This window comes from Myotis daubentonii, chromosome 5 (genome assembly GCF_963259705.1).
Source record: "Myotis daubentonii chromosome 5, mMyoDau2.1, whole genome shotgun sequence".
Lineage (NCBI taxonomy): Eukaryota > Metazoa > Chordata > Mammalia > Chiroptera > Vespertilionidae > Myotis > Myotis daubentonii.
The window spans coordinates 25,749,236-25,772,679 of NC_081844.1; the positions used below are offsets into that span (position 1 = coordinate 25,749,236).

Consider the following 23,444-nt stretch of genomic DNA (forward strand, 5'->3'; position numbering starts at 1 on the left):
ACTGGGGGGTAGGGGAGGCCAGGGGACTGTCAAGGGCACGGAAAAAAGGAGACATATGTAATACTCTTTGTAATACTTTAAGCAATAAAACAATTAAGAAAAAATGCTTACTTGCTCTGACCGGTTTGGCTCAGTGGATAGAGCGTTGGCCTGGGGACTGAAGGGTCCCAGGTTTGATTCCAGTCAAGGGCATGTACCTTGGTTGCGAGCACATCCCCAGTAGGGGGTGTGCAGGAGGCAGCTGATTTTGATGTTTAGGAGGCAGCTGATTGATGTTTCTAACTCTCTATCCCTCTCCCTTCCTCTCTGCAAAAATTCAATAAATACATATATTAAAGAAAAAATGCTTCCTTATATCTAAAAAAACAAAAAGTTTAAGAATCAGCAATACTTGCAAATGACATGGAATATTGTCCTTTCTGCAAAACATAATATTCCTGAATAACAGAGCTATAGATGGAAGTATAATACAGTTATTTATTGTATTCACAGTCACTAAAACTTTATGCACATATGACAGTATGTTTCATGCACGGCTGCATAAAATGGTGGTTATAATGGAGATGAGTTTTCTCACAAGGAATTGATAGGCTTAAAATAGAAGTATTTTCATGTATTAATATAGAAGTTGTTCAAGGTGCTCTGTACTCTGAAACTAGAGCAATGAAGACTTGAAGTGATCACAGTAAAATCATATCAATAAGTTCCATGTGTTCTTGAGGAAGTGAGTTTGGCAAATTAATAATAGTCTTACTACAATCAAGTCATAGACTGAATGTTGGGGACCACGAGTCCTATGTGAACTTCTTATGAATTATGTATATCTGTCTATCTCACTCATTCTCCTATATGTATATGTGGGATGTTTTAGGACTCCGTGGCCTTTAAGGATGTTAATGTGGAGTTCACCATGGAGGAGTGGGCTTTCCTGGATCCCACCCAGAAGAAACTCTACACAGATGTGATGCTGGAAACCTTCTGGAACCTGGCATCAGTAGGTAGGTATAACAAATTCTTTTTTTTTTTTTAACTATATTTTTATTGATTTCAAAGAGGAAGGAGAGGTAAAAAGAATGAGAGCAAAAATAATGATGAGACAGAGTCACTGATTGGGTACCTCATCATACCTCACACTGGGAATCTAGCCTGAAAATCAGTCCTACTGGAAATTCACCTGTGACCTCCAGGTTCATACCAGTTCATAGGTTGACGGTCAACCACAGAGCACCTCTGGCCTGTAACCACTTGTTAGTTATTTAGGCAATTAGATAACTAGTATTGCTTGCTCATTAATGATGTGTCAAGAACTGAAATATGAAAAGGGAGTACATTGGTAATTAAACCAGGAATGATCACAGCTCATTGTGTACTTAAAATCTAACCATTTTTTATATTCAATAGTTTATAATGCATTTTCTAGCATGTATTTTAGAAGAACAATGTGACGACCATGACAATGAAGATCAGTATGAAAATCATGGGATGAATCTTAGGTGAGTCTCATTGACATGATAAAGCATTAAGAGCATCTTTATGTTTTTTAAAAATAGGTTCTTATATATTTTATTTATATATTTAATATTTTTAAAATTTATTTCAATGAGGTAGAAAGAGGGAGAAAGATAAAGAAACATCAATGATGACAGAGAATTATTGATGACTGCCTCCTGCATGCCCCACATTCGGAATCATGTCCAGAACCTGGGAATATGCCCTGACCAGATATTGAAGATGACCACCTGGTTCAGAGGTCCGTGCTCAAGCACTGAGCCTCACTGGTGGTACAAAAATATGTTTTTATTGATTTTAGTCTGTGGAGGTGAGAGGGAGAGATAGAAAAATCAATAGACTGTTTCCTGCATGCCCTGTACTGGGTTTAATAAATCTGCAGTCTGGCCATTTTCCCTTTCAGAGAATTAAACTGGTACGCCCCTGGTGCATGGGTCCTTCCTGAACCACAGAGCCATATAGGACCGATCCAAAAAAGAATCTTAAACAGATAATCCAATTGTATCAGCCTAGTTTTAAATGTATTGATTTTTAGAATAATCTCATCAAAATGTTTTTTCTGAAATATGACCTATATGTTTAGTGTACAAAAATAATTATACTGGGAAATAATATACAGTACCATTAATGAATATCAGTGTTTTCATAATATCTATGATCCTGCCTATATCAGAAGTTTTAGGATATCCACTTTAAAAGATGGAATGTTCAGAAGCTCCACCCTTTCTTTGAAAATGTTAAAAATGTCATTTCATGCTATTAATAAATACTAAATTGTTAACAGAGTATTAATAATATTCTTCTGATTTTTACAGCAGCCATATGGTAGAGAGACTCTGTATAAGGAAGGATGGTTGTCAATGCAGAGAAAACTTCAGCCAGATTCCAAATCATAATGAGAAGAAGGAAACTCCTACTGAAATAAAACAACCTAAATCCAGGTTGTGTAGGCAAATCTTCATGCATTATTTGTCCTTGAATAACCACCTGAGCTTTCACATTGCACTCAAACTATACCTGTGTCAGGAATATGAAGAAAACCCTTATAAATGTAAGGAACCTGAGAAAGCTTTCAAGCCTCACCAACATATTCAAAGACTTGAAGGCAGCCCCAGTGGGAGAGCTTTCCACTATTCAGCTTCCCTTAGAAATCATGAAAGAATGCATATTCCTGGGAAACTGTATGAGTGTAAGCAATGTGGGAAAGGCTTTAGTCATCTCAGTTACTTTAAACTTCACAAAAACACTCATAGTGGAGAGAAACCATATCAGAGTAAGCAATTTGGCAAAGCTTTCAGTTCTCCCAAGTACTCTGGAGAAAATGAAAGAACACACACTGCAGAAAAGCCCTCTCAATGTGAGAAATCTGATAAAGCTTTCAGTTCCACTTGTCTAAGAAATCCTGAAAGAACACATCCTGGTGAGAAACCTGATGAATATAAGGAATGTGGGAAAGTCTTCAGTTGGCTCAGCTCTCTTAGAAAACATAAAAGAAGTCATGACGAAAAGAAGCCTCATGAATGTAAGGAATGTGGTGAAATATTCTGTCATCGCTATTCCCTTATAATTCATCAAAGAATGCATACAGGGGAAAAACCGTATGAATGTAAGCTTTGTGGTACAGTTTTCTCTTATTCAACTTCCCTCCAAAATCATAAAAGAACTCATAACAGGGAAACACCCTATGGATGTAAGCAATGTGGGAAAACCTTCAGTTGTCCAAAGTCTTATCGAGAGCATCAACAGACACAATGTGGAGAAAAGCCCTATGAATGTAAGCAACGTGGGAAAGCTTTTATATTTTCTACTTCTCTTCAAAATCATGAAAAAATGCATACTGGGGAGAAGCCCTATAAATGTAAGCAATGTGGGAAAGCCTTCTCTTATAGCAGGTCTTTTGGAAAACATAAAAGAAATCATGACGAAAACAAGCCTCATGAATGTAAGGAATGTGGTAAAACATTCCTTTATCCCTCTTTCCTTAGAATTCATGAAAGACTGCATACTGGGGAAAAACCATATGAATGTAAGCAATGTGGGAAAGCTTTCACACATAACAATAATCTTAAAAATCATGAAAGAATGCATACTGGAGAGAAACCCTTTGAATGTAAACAATGTGGGAAAGCTTTCATACGTTCCATTTCTCTTAGAAATCATGAAAGAATGCATACTGGGGAGAAACCCTATGAATGTAAACAATGTGGGAAAGCCTTCCATTCTAGTGGCTCTCTTAAAAAACATAAAGGAAATCACGATGGAAAAAAGCCTCATGAATGTAAAGAATGTGGTAAAAGATTCCTTTATCCCTCTTTCCTTAGAACTCATGAAAGACTGCATACTGGGCAAAAACCCTATGAATGTAAGCAATGTGGGTAAGCCTTTAATTGTCCAAAGAGTAATCGAAAGCATCAACAGACACAATGTGGAGAAAAGCCCTATGAATGTAAGCAATGTGAGAATGCTTTCATACGTTCCACTTCTCTTTGAAATCATGAAAGAATGCATACTGGGGAGAAACCCTATGAATGTCAACAATGTGGGAAAGCCTTCCATTCTAGCAGCTCTCTTCAAAAACATGAAATAAATCATGAGGGGAAAAAGCCTCATGAATGTAAGTAATGTGGTAAAACTTTCCTTTATCCCTCTTTCCTTAGAACTCATGAAAGACTGCATACTGGGGGGAAAACCCTATGAATGTAAGTAATATGGGTAAGCTTTTCATTATAGCAATTCTCTTTGAAAACATAAAGGAAATTATGACCGAAAAAAGCCTTATGAATGTAAGGAATGTGGTAAAACATTCCATCATCCCTATTCCCTTAGAGGTCATGAAAGAACACATACTCGGGTAAAACGCTATGGATGTAAGCATTGTGGTAAAGGTTTCTATTATCAATCTTCTCTCCAATATCATGAAAGAACCCATACTGGGGGAAAACCCTATAAATGTAAGGTTTATGGTAAAGTTTTCTCTTCAACTTCCATTCAATATCACAAAAAAATGCATACTGGGGAAAAACTGTATCAATGTAAGGAATGAGGGAAAGCCTTCATTTTCCCCAGCTCTCTTGGAAATCATTAAAAAAAGTCATGCTGGAGAGAAGCCTCCTGAATGTACGCAGTGTGGTAAAATGTTTTATGATCAAAATTACCTCCGACTTTATGAAAGTACTCACACTGGGGCAAAATGTTATGAATGTAATTATTGTGATAAAGCTTTCTCTTATCCATCTTCCCTCCAAAGTCATGAAAGGACTCATCATAAGGAAAAACCCTGTATATGTGAGCAATGTGGGAAAGTATTCAGTTTGTGCAGCTCTCTTGGAAATCATAAAAGAAGACATGACGGCCCTAGCTGGTTTGTCTCAATGGATAGATCGTTGGTCTGTGGACTGAGGAGTCCCAGGTTTTATTCTGGCCAAGGGCACATGCCTGAGTTGCTGGCTCGATACCCAGTGGGGGGTGTGCAGGAAGCAGCCAATCAATGATTCTGTCTCCTCATTGATGTTTCTCTCTCCCCCGCTTCTTCCCTCTCTAAAATCAATAACATTTACAAAGAAAAAAGACATGACACAAAGAAGTCTCATGAATGTAAGGAATGTAGTAAAATCTTTCCTTAACCCTCTGTACTTAGAAGACATGAAAAAACTCATACTGGATCAAAACCCTAAGAATGTAAGAAGTTTGGTAAAGGTGTATCTTCTCTAGCTTCTCCCCGATATGAAAGAACACACACTGGAAAAAAAGCCCCATGTATGTCAGTAATGTAAGGCTTTTAGTCTTTCTGCATCTCTTAGGAATCATGAAAAAATGCATACTGGGGGAAACCGTATGAATGTAAGCAATGTAGGAAAACTTTCATATATTTCGCTTCTCTTCGAAATCATGAAAGAATGCATACTGGGGAGAAACTATGACTAAGGAATGTGAGAAAGCCTTCTTTTCTACCAAATGTCTTAGTGAACATACAATAACTCATCATGGCAAGATGCCTCAGAATGTAAGGAATGTGGTAAAACTTTCCTTCATCCCTCTTGGCTTAGAAATCATAAAACAATTCATACTTGGGAAAAACTCTATGAATGTAACCAGTGGGGTAAAGCTTTCTCTTGCCCTAATCGTTTGGCTCAGTGGATAGAGCTTTGGCCTGTGGACTGAAAGGTCCCAGGTACAATTTTGGCCAAGGGCATCTACCTTGCTTGTGGGCCCATCCCCAGTAGGGGGTGTGCAGGAAGCAGCTGATTGATGTTTGTTTCTCATAGATGTTTTTAACTCTATCTCTCTCCCTCTCTGTAAAAAAAGAAATAAAATGTATATTTTTAAAAAACTTTCTCTTGTCCAAGTTCCTTCCGACATCATGAAAGAACTCATAGTGAGGGAAAACCCTATGAATATAAGCAATGTGGCAAAACTTTCTCTTATCTAAGTTCCCTCCTTATATCATGAAAGAACTTAAAATGAAGAAAAATCCTATGAATGTAAGTCACGGGGGAAACCCTTTATTCATCCAGTTCCCTTCAAAATCACAAAAACACTAATAGTGAAGAGAAATTGTAATGAATGAAAACTCACACTGAAAATAAGCCCTGTTGTATAAAGATTTTAGAAAAGCTTTTGACCATCCTAGTTCTTTTTTATTTTATTTTTTTATCCTCACGTGAGGATATTTTTCCATTGAGAGAGTGGAAGTGAGAAAGACAGAGAGCAATATTGATATGAGAAATCAGTTGGTTGCCTCCTGCACATGCCCAGCCATTTAAGCACACACAGTGGAGAAATGCTGTATGAGTGTAAGAAATGTGGTAAAATGTTCACTTTCTCCAAGTCTCTTAGAAAGCATGGAAGAACATACTGGGGGAAAACCTTATGAGTGTAAGCAATGTGGGAAAACCTGTTGTGTCTCACATCTGGGAAGACATGATGGAAATAAAGCCTAATGAGCAGGACTGGCCTGGAGTGCATATTTGCAGGAGGGGGCACCAGGGTGGGGTGAGGTCCCTGACACATCGGCTTCGGCCTTATTTTCCTAGTTCCCTGCCAGTGGGGGCTGTTTGGGGGGGGTGGGGGCTGGCTGCTGCGCAGGGGCTGGGTCTCAGGAAGGTGCCCACCCACGTACCGTGCGCATCTGCTCCAGGAACTGAGCGCTGCACCTGGCCCCACAGTCAAGGCTCCCAGTGTGGCTTGGGCACCCGGCTGCTGGGCTCCACTCTATCCCGCTGGGGCAAATCTCTCCTTGCAGTTCCCCTGACTTGGCTCTGAAGGACTATGGGACCTGAAGCGGCTGCTATACGCAGGCCAGCCACGAGAGCGTCCCGCAGGCAGACCTGTGGCTGTCATCATCAGGAAACCGACTTTGGAGAAAAACAATGGATGTTTTGAATTTAGCCAGGCATGGTACGAATGGAAGGATTTTTGAGTCTCCTTTCTTACATGGATCCAAAGCAGATTACTAGAATACAGGGCCCTATTTTACAGTGTACGGAGTGATAGCATAATTGCAACAATCTTTTCTTAAGTGTATAGCAACATTTCTAGGGGAAACATATTTGTACCTAGAATCAACTCAGTTTTACTACTGGCACAAAATAAGATGAGTGACTTTTGAAAAATACAAAGTTGAGAGACATTAAAGCACTAATTTGGATTAATAAATTAATAGAAATATTATTATGATCTTATCACTGAATGAGGTCCATCAAGCAAGACATGAAACACAGTTCCAGTCCTATGAGAGCTTAGATGGTAAGTAGTTACTGTCATTTAATTAATCTAGTAAAAAATAACCAAACAGTTTTTAATAAGACTAAAAATTCCTCCTTTTTTACCTGGAAGTAGATTTGAGACTCATATTTAAAGACAATTTGGCCCTGGCCAGTTTGGCTCAGTGCATAGAGTGTTAGACTGGGGACTGAAGTATCCCTGGTTCAATTCCAGTCAAGGTCACATGCCCGGATTGCTAGCTCGATGCCTGGTAGGGGGTGAGCAGGAAGCAGCTGATCATTGATAATCTCTCACCATTGATGTTTCTATCTCTCCATCTCCCTCTCTGAAATCAATAAAAATATAGTTTTAAAAATATATATCTTATAGAGAATGAAATAAACTTGAAGGACAATTTGATTCTAAATTTTTAAGGGGGGGTTCATGAACTGACAATGTATGGAAATAAAATGAATAGATAAAAAGAGAAAAATGTATGCAGTGAGTGTTTTTTGTTGTTTGTTTTTTGTAAATGCTGTTTGGTTGATGCTTAGCTACCCCTGAGTTCTTGGTTCTGTAGCTTTTAGCTTTACAATGAGTACAATTCTAGAAATCTGTCTCAACAACAATTACATAGCTAAATCACTGTCTATTTGAGCAAGTTTCCTGTTTTGGTATTTTGTGGACATCAATGCTACCATTCAGTAAAAAGTTAAAAATGATCTGCTATGTCATAGGCTCAGACACTTTAATGACTTCAAAAAGGTGAAGGCTTTTTAGTGGAGGTTAATGTTTGCTAGCAGTGAAAGGAACTCTGGTTAATTTAAGGAATGCAGACATTTCTCTGAAATGGGGCAGATGAACACAGGCCTCTGAAAGGACCCAACAAGGGCAGCTCAAGTCCTGTCAGGGTCTGCCCTTGAATGGATCTGCGTTAACCAGGGTCCCCCTTGGTTTTACTGCTCACAGAGTTGAATTGCCCAGATCCCTTTAGTTCCATGACCACCCCTAGGCCACAGGAGGGGGAAGAAAGAATATTGAAAGATGTTCCCATTGAGACTTAATGCAGAGGTAGATGGTAGGTCCCCCACGAAAATAGAGTTGTCACAAAAGAAGAGGGAAGAGGTATGGTGTGGGCAAAAACAAGAGATATGTTCTACAGGTAGGAATGTAGTTATTAATGGGGGAAATGACAAAATTATTTGGCTTCAGGAGGCATCTTGCCTTCCCCTTTCACTTGGAGATGTGAATTAGAGAATGATGGGTGCTATTTGTATGGATTTATTATATTTCCTGTGCAATCCATTGGACAGTGTCTTTGATATAGACATTATGTACTTATTGAACATCAAGTGAGAGGCAGAGAGAAGACACTGTATTGTAGGCCCAACCCCTTCAATGTAGTCTTGCAAAATTATACAAGGCAGCATGAGAAATATTGCAACCAAATATTAAGAGTAGTATGTTTCATAGGAGTTTTCAAGTAGAAAGAAAATACTTGTCTGGACAAGTTTTACAGAGAATAAGTTTTGTTCGGCTGGGATCTTGAAAGATGAGTTGGGTTCTGAAAAGATAAAAGAGTGTATTTGTGGGGCACTCCAGAAAGCTCATTCAGGCTAGAGGAGGAAGAGACCTTCTGCAGCTCTCGGCTCACTTATTCTATGGAAATGTGTACCTTCTGCCAGTTCCCTTATTCTGTGAATGTATACTTTTTGCAGCCCTGTCCTTTCCCTATGGACCCCTTAATTTTTTTTAAAAAAATATATTCCATTGATTTCCCACAGAGAGGAAGGGAGAGGGATAGAGAGCTAGAAACATCGATGAGAGAGAAACATAGATTCAGCTGCCTCCTGCACACTCCCCAACTGGGGACGTGCTCGCAACTAAGGCACACGCCCTTAACCAGAATCGAACCCGGGACCCCTCAGTCCGCAGGCTGACGCTCCATCCACTGAGCCACACCAGCCAGGGCTGGACCCCTTAATTTTTAAAAATTTCCTAAACCTGCCTACTTTGCCCCCAAAAGCTCCTTTCACCATTTTGGATGTGGCTCATTTTGAGTTGAAAGCAATCAAAACCCAATAGACTCAGGAAAAGCCCTTATCTCTTTCTGCACTGCCTCCCCCCCCCCTAAATTATAACATTCCCCATTTGTGAGATAATCAGCAATTATAAAGGAAATTTACATTAGAAAAGGGTCCTTTGTACCTGGAAGAGAACTATTGTCAGAGACTAGAGGCCTAGTGCACGAATTTGTGCACCAGTGGCTCCCTCCGGGTGGCCTGCAGTGATTGGCCCCCATGCTCACCCCCCCCCCTCCCCGCAGCTTGCACCGCAGCCCCTCCTAACTCCCTCATTGCCTGGTATCTGGGTGCCAGCCTCACCCCCCACCGCTGTCACCGCTGGTCTCCACCTATGGGGCAATCTGGCACCTGCTTGCACCCGCTTTGGCATGGTGCTGCCCATTCACCTGCTCCACCATGCCACCGTGGTCCCACTCTCTTCAGTGCCCATTGGGGCCAGCAGTGCCTCCACTGCCACCCACTGCCAGTGCCACATCGCCTACACCCCTCGTTCTGTGCCGCCCCCTGGTGGTCAGCGCGTGTCATAGTGAATGGTCAGACTCCCAGTTGAACTCCTTCATAGGGGACAATTTGCATATTTGGCAACCTTTTTCACCTGAGACTTCCCTATTAACTGGACCACCTTTGCTTACCAAACATTTCTTCCTCTCACCTTCCAGTGAATTGCCTCCCACAACCCCAGAAGCTCCAGATTCCTATCCTTTCCTCACCTCCAGATGGCATCGAAGTCTCACTTCTCTGACCACCAGTTGAGTCTCAAATCTTTGTGAAATTCCTGCATGTAAAAAATCCTAATTAAAAAGTTTTTGTTTCTTGTTAACCCATGTTAGGCAGTTAAACAGGCATGAGCGGAGCAAGGAAGCAGGGCCAGTACTGAAGGTCACCAGGGTGGAAAAGCCCGAGGTGCCAAGCAAGGAACAATCCATTGTAGGGTGGGACCCTTCTCCCAGGGTGACTTCCTCACCCTGCATATCCACACAGTTTGGGCCCCCTGACCTTTCCTCCCTGTAGACAACCTCTATTCCTCAGTATTATTTCAGCTCCAGGCCCAGAAAAGCAATAAAATCAGCCTCAGGACCAGCTGCATTGAATAATGAGCCCTTGCCCTGGTGCCTGCCAATCAATCAGTGGCGACCTCAACCCTGAAAGGACACACTTGGAAAACTGCAGAATATTCTGTTGAGCTCATCCCCTGGGACCTCCTCTAAAATCTCCACCCTCACCCTAACCAGTTTGGCTCAGTGGATAGAGCGTTGGCCTGTGGACTGAAGGGTCCCGGGTTTGATTCTGGTCAAGGGCACATGCCTGGGTTGTGGGCTCAACTCCCAGTAGGCTGTGCGGGAGGCAGCTGGTCAATGTTTCTCTCATCATTGGTGTTTCTATCTCTCACAACCTCTCCCTTCCTCTCTGAAATCAGTAAAAATATATATTTTTTAAAATCTCTACCCTTAAAACCCTTAGGTCTGAGAAACCTCCTGAGAGCACCCCCATCCCTTTTTCCTTCACCCTTCCTTGCCCCTCCCCTGCCCCAGGCATGTTACTATTAGCTTGCTCATTCCCAAGCTCCCAGGGACCTTCCTTTATCTCTATAATTTGTTTCCTAAGCCCATCTGTTCTAGGAATTACTTCTTCTATCTGTGATTTACCAAATAAATGTTCTCTTACAGTTTGGGGTCTTGGCTCCTAGTTCTTTCCTAGCCAGACCCCAAGTACCGAGGTTGCTGAACCCAGGTTTGGTCTGACCCTATTGGTCAGACATCTGTTGCTGTTCCCATCACCTGCAAACAAATGTGTTTAATGTCAATTTATTTCTTAGACCAGCCTAGAATGGTATATGGGAAATTTGTTCCTCCCATACAATCCCAAACTCTTAGAGTCAGGTATTTAAGAATAATAATATCACATAATTTTTTGTTTTATGAGGATATAGAAGTTTAAGAAAGCCCTGGTCTTGAGACAGTATTTATAATGGCTCCAAATTCACATTTACCAAATTTAGTTTGCTTTTTCAACCTTACTCCTCTACAGTATATTGTATAAGGAAGTACAATTGTTCCTCTACCCTCCTAGGTTCTGAGCTGAGAAATTCCTGTAATAAAAAGACATACTAAGCCCTAGCCAGTCTTGCTGAGTGGATAGAGGGTCAGCCAGGGGACTGAAGGGTCCCAGGTTAGATTCTGGTCAAGGGCACATGCCCGGTTGCGGGGATGATCCCCATTAGGGGGCATTGCAGGAGGCAGCTGATCAATGATTCTCTCATCATTGATGTTTCTATCTCTCCCTTTTCTGAAATCAATAAAAACATATAAATAAAAAACTAATCCAGAACCTGGCTATGCTAATCAACTGAACGCTGCCTCCGTGTCATTCCTTCTTTGCAGACTACATCCACACCTTTGGGAACCCCTGGACCTGCTGGGGCTGGACCCCAACAGCTGGGTACCAGCGGGTTTGGGGGACTTTCTACACATCTCACAAAACATTCACAAGAATAACTTGGGTCTGGAACTCCCATTACCTAAGGAAAGGACTCACTCTGAATTGGTCTGGATCCCCTTTCTCTCCTTCACATGCAAGCAGCTGGGCAGGAGGACAAAAGCAATGGCTCGAGAAAGTGACAAATTCCTACGTCTGCTTTCCCTCATCCATAAAATAGAGTAAATAATCTCTCCCTGCGGTAAGGATTAAATCGTGGATAATAACAATGGTGGGTGTCATTAATTGAAAGCATATTTAAGGGAGAAAACCATGAAATACCCATTACTTTCATTACTGATGTTAATCCCTGCACTCAATCCTAGGAAATAAGAATATCATTGTCCCCAACGAATAAATGAGGGAAATAAGGCTCAGAGATGCTGAGCGACTTGCTCAAAACCACCAGCCAGTAAATGGTACAGTGGGATGTGAGCTGTTCTCTTTACCGTAACATTTAACCTTAGTCCACGTCCGGCAATCAGTCCCCCCAAAATAACGATTGGAGGTTTAAAAGTTTTCTTACCTAAAGATGTTGCTCATGGTCTAAGAGGAGAATAATAAAAATAAACAAAATTAAACAGCCAACAACCTGGCATTGCTAACATAAATCTGGAGGGTTTGAAATCATTACAATGAATGGCTTACGACGGCCAACTGAGATGTGTGTCCATCTCCCTGCCTCTCCCCCCAAAACCCTTGATATTCCAGTAAATAAGTACAAATAGGACAAGGTGAGCAAAGCACTGCGACCTTGTGGTGACTTCATGAAAAAGATTAGACAGGTGGTACTGCTAGTAGTGGAAATGGGACGGGGGGGGGGGGGGAACAGGGGGAGGCTTCTTCCATCATGAAGGCCCCAGTGCAAGTCGACATGGACACCAAGAATGGGAGGATAGAGTCTTTAGGGTTCTCTATGTACAGTATCATGTCATCTTCAAATAAGGACAGTTTTACTTCTTTTCCAATTTGGATGCCTTTTATTTCTTCTTCTTGTCTGATCGCAACGGCTAGTACTTCCAGTACTATGTTGAACAGGAGTGTTTTTAGGGGGAATGGTTTTGATTTTTGCCCGTTGATTATGATGTTGGCTGTCGGTTTGTCATATATGGCTTTTATTGTGTTGAGGTATGATCCCTCTATTCCTATCTTGCTGAGAGTTTTTATCAAGAAAGGGTGTTGGATTTTGTCAAATGCTTTTTCCACATCAATTGATATGACTATGTGGTTTTTTTCTCTCAATTTGTTTATGTGATGTATTACGTTTATTGATTTGCAGATATTGTACCATCCTTGCATCCCTGGGATAAATCCTACTTGGTCATGGTGTATGATCTTTCTGATGTACTGCTGGATCCGATTTGCTGAGATTTTGTTGAGGCATCTATGTTCATGGGGGATGTTGGCCTGTAATTCTCTTTCATTGTGTTGTCTTTATCTGGTTTTGGTATTAGGGTGATGCTGGCTTCATAGAATGAGCTGGGAAGTGTTCCTTCCTCTTGAATTTTTTGGCATAGTCTGAGGAGGATAGGTTTTAGGTCTTCCTTGAATGTTTGGTAAGGCTCCCCTGTGAAGCCGTCTGGCCCTGGTCTTTTGTTTGCTGGAAGCTTTTTGATTACTGCTTCAATTTCCTCCATAGTTATTGGCCTAAAAAACAAACAAACAAACAAACAAACAAACAAAACTATTCCAGTGTTAAAAACCAAAATCTTGAATAATATTTGGAAATTATTTGAGAGCATTGGTAGAGAAGTAAGAGACAAATGGCTCCTTCAGAAGGGAGGAGACAAAGAAATACTTCTTGGTCCAGTAAATACTTTACTTCGCTTGGTCCAGGAAATATTTTTAATGTGGTAATGATTGTTTTTTGGAAGATGATGTCACAGGAAAAGTAATCAGGTTTCTGTGTTTTATTATAGAGCAGTGGTTCTCAACGTTGGCTACACATTAGAATCACCTGGGAATCTTTTTTTTTAAAAATCCTGATTTCTGGGCCTCATCCTCCAGAAATTCTGTTTCTTTGTTATGGGGTGGGGCCACAACATTAGTAACAAAGAATTTCCGGAGGATGAGGCCCAGAAATCAGGATTTTAAAAAGATTCCCAGGTGATTCTAATGTTCAGCCAAGGCTGAGAACCACTGTTATAGAGTCATTGTATCTAGCTTCTCTACCATATTATAGATGAAGGAAATGATCCTCACCTGAGGTTTAATAGCTATCATGAATTTGTTCTTTCCAAGTTCCAGGCACTGTTTTTAAAAAGTTGGCATATAAAGCCCAGTCAGTATGGCTCAGTGATTGAATGTTGACCTACATACCAGGAGGTCATGGTTAGACTCCTCCTCAGGGCATATGCTCTGCTTGGGGTCTCGATCCCCAGGAGGCAGCCGATCAATCATTCTCTCTTATCATTGATGTTTCTATATCTCTCTCCCTCACCCTTCCTATTTGAAATCTACAAAAATAAATTGAAAAGATATAAGACAGCCCTAGCCGGTTTGGCTCAAGGATTAGAGTGTCGGCCTACAGGCCAAAGGGTCCTGGACTTGATTCCAGTCAAGGGCAGGTACCTTGGTTGCAGGCTCTTCCCTGGCTGGGCCATGGTCAGGGCTCCTGAGGAGGCAACCAATTGGTATCTTTCTCTCACAACAATGTTCTCTTTCCCTCTCTCTTCTTTTCTCTAAGAAATCAATGGAAAAATAAGAAAAAGGTTATTTTGGTATTTCTTCATGTTGTCTTATTGGCCTCCCATGGCAAGCATTGAATGAATGTGATATATATATATATTCTACCTTAATGGAAAAGTGTCTTTTCAGTGACCAGAAGAGATTTACTCCATTTTCTTGTCAATAAATGTTTTTGTAATATTTCAATTGCAGTTGACATTCAGTATTATTTTAGTCAATAAATATTTGCCATCTATTTGTAAATTTGCAAAGTGCACTATAGAGTCCCATGTGAGTTATTTTCATCTGTGTCCTTTGCTTGTTACTGCTTTTGGCTGGGTTTGAACTATGATGATTGCATTAAGAGGAGAATACCTATGATAGGACAATAAGATCTAGAGTCAGAGATGACCCTTCCTGACTGTTAGGTCAATGTGAGGAATGTTGTGAGCTACATTTTGCACAATCTGGTGCCTTTATGGTTCCGTGTTAGAAATCACCGAGGCCTCACTTCCATGTAACTTGAATGCAGAGGTGAAATAGGATTAGATTGGTTTTGAATCCTCTTGTATAAAGGAGATGGCCAGAAGCATAGAGCTTTTATGTACATTTGCTTTGAGTTTGTTTCCTCAATCTTTGCCCAGCCAGCCAAGAATATCCTCAAAACCGCCAGCGACTGCTTCACTTCCCCTGATGTCAGGTGGAAGCTTTACAGATGTTCACAATTCACCATTAAAGAACCAGCATAGGTTGGCTTTTCCTGCAAGCCCATAGGTGTCCACCAGGTAACAAATGTAGACTGTCATGGTTGAGGCTGTTTTCTGAAGGGTACGCACTGTTCTCTAGATTGCATGTGCATGAGGTCTACTTTGACTAGTAATCATCTTGTCCTGTTGTTTCTACTACTGACTGTGATTCAGATGCCACTGTGACTGCTGCAATGGTGCAGTGCCACGGAGCCCCGTGACAGTTTGTTCTTGTACCACCCTCTGCAGTGAGGGCTCTGAGCCAGTCCTCCCATGTGAGAATCGGCACTTTCTTCTTTTCAGACAGACTCTTCATGGTGCTGTCACTCAGAGCTGAGCCTAATCTCTCAGTGTTTTCAGTTATCTTTTTTTGTATGTGATTAAAATTACGTGCATTTTCCCCTGTAATCAATGCTTCTGTACTTTTTAAAGAAATATGAACTGTTTGCCAAGCACTCTTATGCTAATAGCTACTGCGTTTTATTTTCCCTGAGATATGTTTAAATATCCCATTGTAATTATGTATTTTCAGATCAACATGTAATCTTTTCCCTTTTCCACTTAATCATACAATCTGAGTCACAATTATCATGTATGTATAAACTCAGACATATTTTCTCAGAGAAATTTTATTTTTTATATTTGGCACAGACTGCTTTCTTATTCGTTCAAAATATTAAAAACTTCAATTATGTTTTTTTCTGTCCCTTCCAGCCAAATACCAGCAAACTCACATCTGTGGTAAAAAAGACATGGAATGGAATGAATTTGAATAATAACAATGACCACAAACCATAAATGGCTGGGGGGTGTGACAGTAATAGTGCACTGAAAAGGCTTTCTTTTTGTATTTTGCCTGGTGACAGATCATTTATTTGACATTCAGGGAAGCCAGACATTTTCCTGCATTGGATTCTGTGAGGAAATGAATTTAATTCTACATTGGGTGGTGATACTAATTTTTATTTAGAAGGCAGGAAAAAATAAAGTCCTGCTAACCCTGAATTGTAGGAAACAAATCATATTAGTGAGAAAAGGGAGTTTTTGTTATTTTTATTCTTTGGAAGTCTGTTCTCTTTCATCCGTTATACAGACATGAATGCCTTTTTTTTTTTTTGGTCTTGATTCATCGTGGTCATGGAGTAGCTTTGTGTGATGATGGACATATGTGACCTTTTCTTTTCAACAAGATATATCTAGGGCTGGCAGGGAGTGCAAGGCCTTTAACCAAATGTCTCGAACAGCTTTTTCCTTTGTTGTTATCTAAATACTGAAATAGCCCTAGCGAGTTTGGCTCAGTGGATAGAGCATCAACCTGTGAACCAAAGGTTCTGTTCCAGTCAAGGGCCGGTACCTTGGTCGTAAGCTCCTCCCTAGTCTGGGGCTCTGGTCAGGGCTCCTGCAGGAGCTAACCAAATGATGTGTTTCTCTCACATCGATGTTTCTCTCTTTTTCTCCTTCTCACTTCCATTCTCTCTAAAAATCAATGGAAAAATATCCTTGGGTGAGGATTAACAAAAAACAAACAATCAAAAAATAAATAAATAAAGGTGATCAAAAAAAAAAAAGAGCTAAGCTTTAAAAATAAATCAATAAATAAATACAGAAATACAGAAATATTTCCTAGAGGGTATTCGATGCATTTTCAAAAAGTTATATATATATATATACATATATATATACATATATATATACATATATATATGTATGTATATATATGTATATATATATAATTTCTATTCATTTACACCTTTAAAAGTTATCTCCTTTATGAATCAACTGAAGGTCATAAATTTAGGAATATTGTCAAATAATACGAACCAAGCAGGTAAACAAAGTTAGAGTCTCTCTTCCAAAGAAGCTGTTCTTAGTGATAGAGTATTATTTTCTTTTACTTTTTATTTTTAAGTATATTTTTATTGATTTCAGAGAGGAAGGGAGAGGGACAGAGAGTTAGAAACATCAATGATGAGAGAATCATTGATTGGCTGCCTCCTGCACACTCCCTAATGGGGATCAAGCCTGCAATCTGGGCACGTCCCCTTAACCAGTATCGCACCTGGGATCCTTCAATGCACAGGCCTACGCGCTATACACTGAGCCAAACCAGCTATGGCTTTCTTTTACTTTTTTTTTTTTTTATAATTGAAAAGAGAGGGGGAGAGAGAGAGAGAGAGAGAGAGAGAGAGAGAGAGAGAGAGAGAGAGAGAGAAAGGAGAGAGAAACAGCACCCTGTCCTACTTATTTCTACATTCATTGGTCGATTTTTGTGTGTGACCTGGGATTTGACCTGCTACCTTGGCACTTTGGGATGATGCTCTAACCAACTGAGCTACCTGGCCAGGGTGAAAGACAACACGGTGATCCACTACATCACATTCTGGAAAAGGTAAAGGTTTGGTCTGGGTGGTGTGTCTCAGTGGTTGAGTGTCGACTTATGAACCAGGAGGTCATGGTTGGGCTTCTGGTCAGGACACACGCCTGGCTTACAGACTTGATCCTCAGTAGGGGGCGAGCAGGAGGCAGCCAATCAATGATTCTCATCACTGATGTTTCTATTTCTCCCTTTCCCTTCCGCTCTGAAATCAATAAAAAGAATATTTAAATATGAAAATAAAAAAGGTAAAGGTTTAGAGGAAGCTCTAACAAATCCAGTATAAACCGCCACCATGATTGTGTTCCTTTGAATTGATGGAGGGTTTTCTGTCTTCTTGGTGGTGTAATGGCATTCGTGAAAACTCATAATGGCTCTAGAAACAGTATGTGCAAATATTAAAAACAATATACTAGTAAAATAACAAAGTGGTCCTAGCTGGTTTGCCTCAGTGGCCAGAACATCGTCCTGAGACTGAGGAGTCCCCAGTTTGATTCTGGTTAAGGGCACATGCCCAAAGTGGGCTCCATTCTCTCTTATCATTGATGTTTCTATCTTTCTCTCCCTCTCCCTTCCTCTCTAAAATCAATTAAAAATATTTTTTAAAGTGGTCATCTGCGTAATGTATTATAATGTATTATATAGTACAAAATTATTACATATATTGTTTATATATGTTTATCTGTGTATGTATATATAATGTAGAATTTAGTGTATGTAGTATATTTGTATAGTATTGGTAATATATAGTACAGTAGGATATCTTAGCATATATTTTGGATACTTAGAATATATTATATAATTAACATATAATTTATTTTACAGGGTGTCGTATAGCATAATTTTACAGAATAGTATTGCAGTCTTCTCAGCCTACAGGGTAGTGGGTGTCATTTCCATGTCTGTGCACAGAAGTATTAAAAAGCCTATTACATCCTCCCAGGAAGCGCAGGGACACCTTGCTGTCTTGATACTACAATGTCGAGTTCCCTCACCCCCCTGTTTTCTCTCTGCTTCTGAGTGTACCTGAAGTGTCAGTATGTTTCAGAAACTTGCACTAATTTATGCGGCTGTGATTGAAATGAAGCCCTGTGGTTTCATTTGTCCCATGTTCAGAGACGTGTGACATTCTCTTTTTTTTTTTTTTTTTGAGTAATTATAAGCAGGGTTATTCCAGAGCGGTTTATCTCAAAGGGTGATCTTCAATTAGGAGTTGTTGCTCTTGGTGCCAGACAGCCAGACCATTGGCAATGGCCTAAAAGTTGTAAAAATGTACAGATGGGGTCAACTATTAGCCAGGGCATCCTGTGGCATGATTGCCTGGAGGTGGCTAATCTTGCTGTTCATTGGGTCCCATTTCAGAGCGGGGATGGCCGGGTTAGGGTCAGTCGCAGCAGCTCTCCAGGGATCTCTTCTCCATCACGTGTGCTGGTGGCACAGCACCATGGACATGAAAATTAGAGCAGGATTTATTTTTAAATGAACAAGAGAGGAAAAGCATCTTTCAAAACATCTCCTGTGCTTGTCAAAGAGGAGAGAGAACAGTATACTTTAATGGTGTCCTTTTGCATGAACACTGAAAAGGTTGGAAAGAAACAAACTACATTGCTCTCTATAGGGAAACTAGCCCCCTTTGTTCAAGGATGAGCTACAAGTGTTTCCTCAGGCACACTTCTCCATCTCAGCTTTAGGTTTTGACACTTAATCTTCAAATAAACAATTTATGATAAAAATGTTTGTATTACCCATACTTTACTTCTGATTCATGAGTTGACACTCAACCACAGAGCCAAGCCACTCCTGTGTTTTAAGTGTCAGTTTTAAAAATCAAAGGAACTCCCATACCAGGGTGGCCTTGGGTGGACAGAAGAGGAGTAGACCTCCACCCTGCCCACCAGAATCTTCAAAGTTTTCCTGGAAGCTTTCACTGGGTCTTGTACACGGCACAGGTGGAGTCAGCAACACATTGTTCTCTCAAAGCTGTGTCCTTGAAATGGCTCTTAGCTCTCCATCTGTGGGCAGAACATATATCCCAAGGACAGGGGTGGGAGGAAGGAATTTCATTGCCCAGCTCATTGGTTGACCAGGAGTCATGTTATCTCAGTGACCCTCCCACAGAGCAGCTGCTTGAACCTTGTGTGACTCTTTCCATTAGAGCCATGTGCCAAGGCTACGGGGAAAATCTCTCTATACATACAAGGAAGTCCTTGTGCCTTTTCAGTGGGGCTCTTTGACTGAAAAGACCATCTTGTAGGGTGAGTCTTGAGACCTCATGGTTTCCATGGTGCAGGTGGATGCAGCAGCACTAAGGCTATTCTGGCCTTTGCGTTTGCCATGGTGGAGATCACAGGAACCACCTCCTCTTACTAAACACAACCCAGTAATTCCAGCACCTTAGAGAGCAGCATGAAGTGGCCTCAGCAAAGCGACCAGCTTTGTTACCTGTGAGAAATGGAGGGTTTCTGCCCAGATGGGGCCACAGCTGGAACTATACAATTCCCACAGGAGCAAGTACCAGCAGGGTGTGGAAGGGCAGGGATGGGATGTAATTTCTGCAGCAGCAGGTTCCTGAAGTTCAATGGTGTGAGAGAAGAGACCAAACATGGGCATCTTCCCCAGTGAACATGCATTTTTAGTAGGAGGTCATTTATCTGAGGGTGAGATGAGAGAGGAAACAAAACAAGAAATCAGAGCTATTCCAGACTTTAGGAAATCAGAATGATTTCTAGAAATAGTAATTGGAGACTATTGTTTTTGAGATAGCTGTGAAAAGGAAGGTGAAAAAAAGGTGATGAAATGCAAATATATTCTCCATCCCAGTTCTGCATGGTGAATGCCCACAGACCTTTCTTCCTGCTGTGTGTGGTGACTGGTGCCGCTCCTCCCCGTGTGGGCCTCCTGGTAAGCTGAGTCCTGGGTGAAACGTGTGCCCTCCTTTCCTCTCTCCACTGAGGTCACCTGTGGTTCTGTGGCTCTGCCCTCAGGCTGCCTGTGTCAGGTGGCCTCCAGGTTCTTCTGTGTCCCAGGCTCGATGGGGTTATTGCTGCAGTTTGGGTGGGGCTGTTTGAGCATTTCCTCAGGGACTGGAGAGAGGCAATGGTCAGAACCAGGGAGCTGTGCATTCTCTATGGAGAGGCTGCCTGTCAGGGAGTGCTTCCATCATGGTTAGAATGAATGTTATGCTAGTATCAGAGACTCACCAATCAGGGGGATTATTATTGAGATGTGGGGATGAAAAGAGTCCACATGCTCACCTGCCAAGTTCAGGGAAGGCCTGTGTGTGATGGCCTTGCAAATTCAAAGAGCTAAAATAACCACAAGGGATGGTCTAACATGAGAACGTTTTAACTAGGAGCAGTTTATGGTAGATAGTCATGTCCCAGGCTAGAATCTCCCCTGACAAAACTCAATCTTTCCGTTACCTACACCTGTCCATTGTCTTTTGCATATAAGATTGTGTATCTTGGCATTGTCAGGGCGAATCCTTTTATTTCAGAGCCCTCAGTGCACAACCAATGCAGCAGGGCTGAGACCATAACTTCTCCCATTGTTATTGTTATCATGTTAATCATTAAGTATTAACTACCCTGTACCCAGCTATGTAAAATATATATGTATGCCTATCATTTTACTTTTCATCCTATCCCAGGGGTTTTCCTGCTTTGCTTCCTCCCAGCTCCCTAATCTATCCGCAATGGATTTCAGGTAACCCACTTGGGTATTCTCTTTTGATTGTAATGTATAAAATAAGGTACCAACCTGCCATACTCCGGACATTATCTCCATTCATTGACATTTTGCTTCCTGACAGGAACTCATAAAAATTCTATATAGGTTTGAATGATTCTTACGTTGATGGGATCCAGTTTTCTGATAAATCTCATTATTGCTGGATTTAACAGTGTAACTGTGGTGGCAGCAGGAATGACATCAGGTGTCTGACTGGGCTCAGAACAAACGTGGGTTCAGCAGCCTGGGTACTTGGGTTCTGACTAGGAAAGAATTCAGTGTAAGACCCAAAGTGTAAGAGAACATTTACTGGGTAAATTACAGAGGTAGGAGAAGTAATTCTTAGAAGAAATGGGCTTAGGAAAGGCATTAAGGAGGTAAGGGAAGGGCCCTTGGAGCTTGGGAGCACAAGCTAATGGTAACCTGCCTGGGGGAGGAGGAGAAGGAGGGGAAGGGAAAGGTACAGGTGTGCTCCAGGGAGGGAGAGCACATGGGTCCTCCTTCCTAAAGGTTTTAAGGGTGGAGATTTCAGGGGAGGTCCCAGGGGAAGAGCTGAATGGAATATTCTGTAGCTTTCCAGGTGTGTCCATTCAGGGATGTGGTCTCCACTGATGGATTGGCCGGCACCAGGCCAGGGGTCATTATTCAATGCAGCGGGTCCTGATGTCAGCCCTGGCATTTTGCTGCTTATCTGGGCCTGGAGGTAGAGGAGGGAAAGTCACCCTGGGGACAAGGCCCCACCCTACAATTGGTTGCCCATTGCTGGACACCTGGGCTTCCCACCCTGGTGACCTCTGTGCCTGGCCCGTCTCCTTGCTCTGGGTAGGCCTGTGGAACTGCCCACAAGACAACCACAAGTAAGGGGTGGCTCATGGCCTCAGAGCAGCATGGTTGAATCACCTGTGGGAACAGATTTTCATGTGAAAAACATTTTCTAAAGTTAACCATTCTAAATACGCAGAAGTCACTTTCACGCTGGAAATGATGGCTTGTTCCTGGATTCAATGCTCTTTTTGGGAATCTGGCAGTAGTTCTGGAAGGATATCACCCTAAGGCATCCCTGGTACCTGAGCCTGTGCACCTTTTTGTAAATCCACACGTCAGACTCCAGTTGTCAACAAAGATGAAAATGGAGCCAGAGTCATTAGGTGCCTTTTCAGTGTGTGTGTTTGCAAGGAAGGACCACTGTTCCCTGGGGACTCTCAGCGCTGCCTCTCAGTGCAAACGTCCCTGGACAGGAGATCTGGCTGCTTTGGGCTCAGGTCTGTGCACCTCAGGCGCTAGGGGGCGATGTCGTGAGAAGTGTGCGACTTAGGAGTAGCGGTGGCGGCGGGCGCGGTTAAGCTCTGTTTCCACCCTTTTGTTCCCTTTACTTCAGCTGCACTGGGGTCGCATCTCCCTTGTTCTGTCCCCATCTGTCCCCATCTGCGATCTGTAAGGTGGGAGCTGCAGGCGGACTCGGGAGGCCCAGGAACCAGAAATGGTGAGTGTGCGGCCGGGCGCGGGGACGGGAGGAGGGGCGGGTGGAGCCGCCGTGGCGGGACCGTCTCCCCACGGTCAGGTCCGGAGCCTGCGGACCCGAGGCGCCGGGGGCTGCGCTGAAACTGCAGGCCCCTCGGGCTCGCAGGGCGGGGCCCAGCCGGGACCCGGGCGGCCAGTGTGTCCCCGCGGCAGGGCCTTGGGCTGCGGAGCGCGTCTGGGCAGCTCTGCACCCTCATCCCCGCGGCTCCGCAGTCGGTGCGGGGACCACGGGGAGGGTCATGGGGACAATGGTGACTCGGTCCCCGCGGTTCGTGCACGGGAGGAGCTGTGGTCTGTGGGGCCCCTGTCCCTCCTTTCTCCCCAGAAGGACCCCGTTTTCTCCGGAGTTTTGATGTTTGTGGAGCAGGCTCTCAAGTCCACCCCCTGTCCCCCAGGCCTAGCTCTGCAGCAAATGCCTGCATTTCCAGTCTCCCCCAATCCTAACCGCCATCTTCCTTCTCTGAGTCACAGCGTCTTTATCAGCTACTTGTTTTGCGGTCCTTTTCAAACCGTTTAAAACAAACTTCAGCTGCGTAAGTGGAAGGTCTAATTGGCTTGATTCCGTTCACGAATCGGGCTGCATCCCATCTAGGAAATAGAATCTCAGAGCAGCTGTTCACAATGGAAGGCGTTTAC

At 42.2% G+C, this 23,444-nt stretch overlaps 3 protein-coding genes across 7 annotated transcripts in view; all 3 read left to right on the forward strand.

Annotated features, from left to right (window-relative positions):
• Positions 1-23,444, forward strand: part of LOC132235002 (zinc finger protein 791-like) — a 115,730-nt gene that overhangs the window by 64,567 nt on the left and 27,719 nt on the right. The window lies entirely within an intron of this gene.
• LOC132235004 (zinc finger protein 14-like) overlaps positions 1-23,444 on the forward strand; it is a 66,221-nt gene that overhangs the window by 16,469 nt on the left and 26,308 nt on the right. Inside the window, exons 2-3 of one of the 5 annotated variants that reach the window (XM_059696691.1) lie at positions 872-998; positions 1,421-1,493. The exons of 1 other annotated variant lie outside the window; for it this stretch is intronic. In XM_059696691.1, the coding sequence (XP_059552674.1) occupies positions 872-998; positions 1,421-1,493 (200 nt within the window). Of the gene's footprint in view, positions 1-871; positions 999-1,420; positions 1,494-22,712; positions 22,771-23,444 lie in introns of those variants that run through there. 3 more of the 5 variants (XM_059696694.1, XM_059696695.1, XM_059696692.1) reach the window with 3 other exon arrangements.
• Positions 888-4,206, forward strand: LOC132234408 (zinc finger protein 709-like). The gene is given in 2 exon segments (XM_059695397.1): positions 888-998; positions 2,325-4,206. A coding segment is annotated over 1 exon segment (1,875 nt). The 5' UTR covers positions 888-998; positions 2,325-2,331.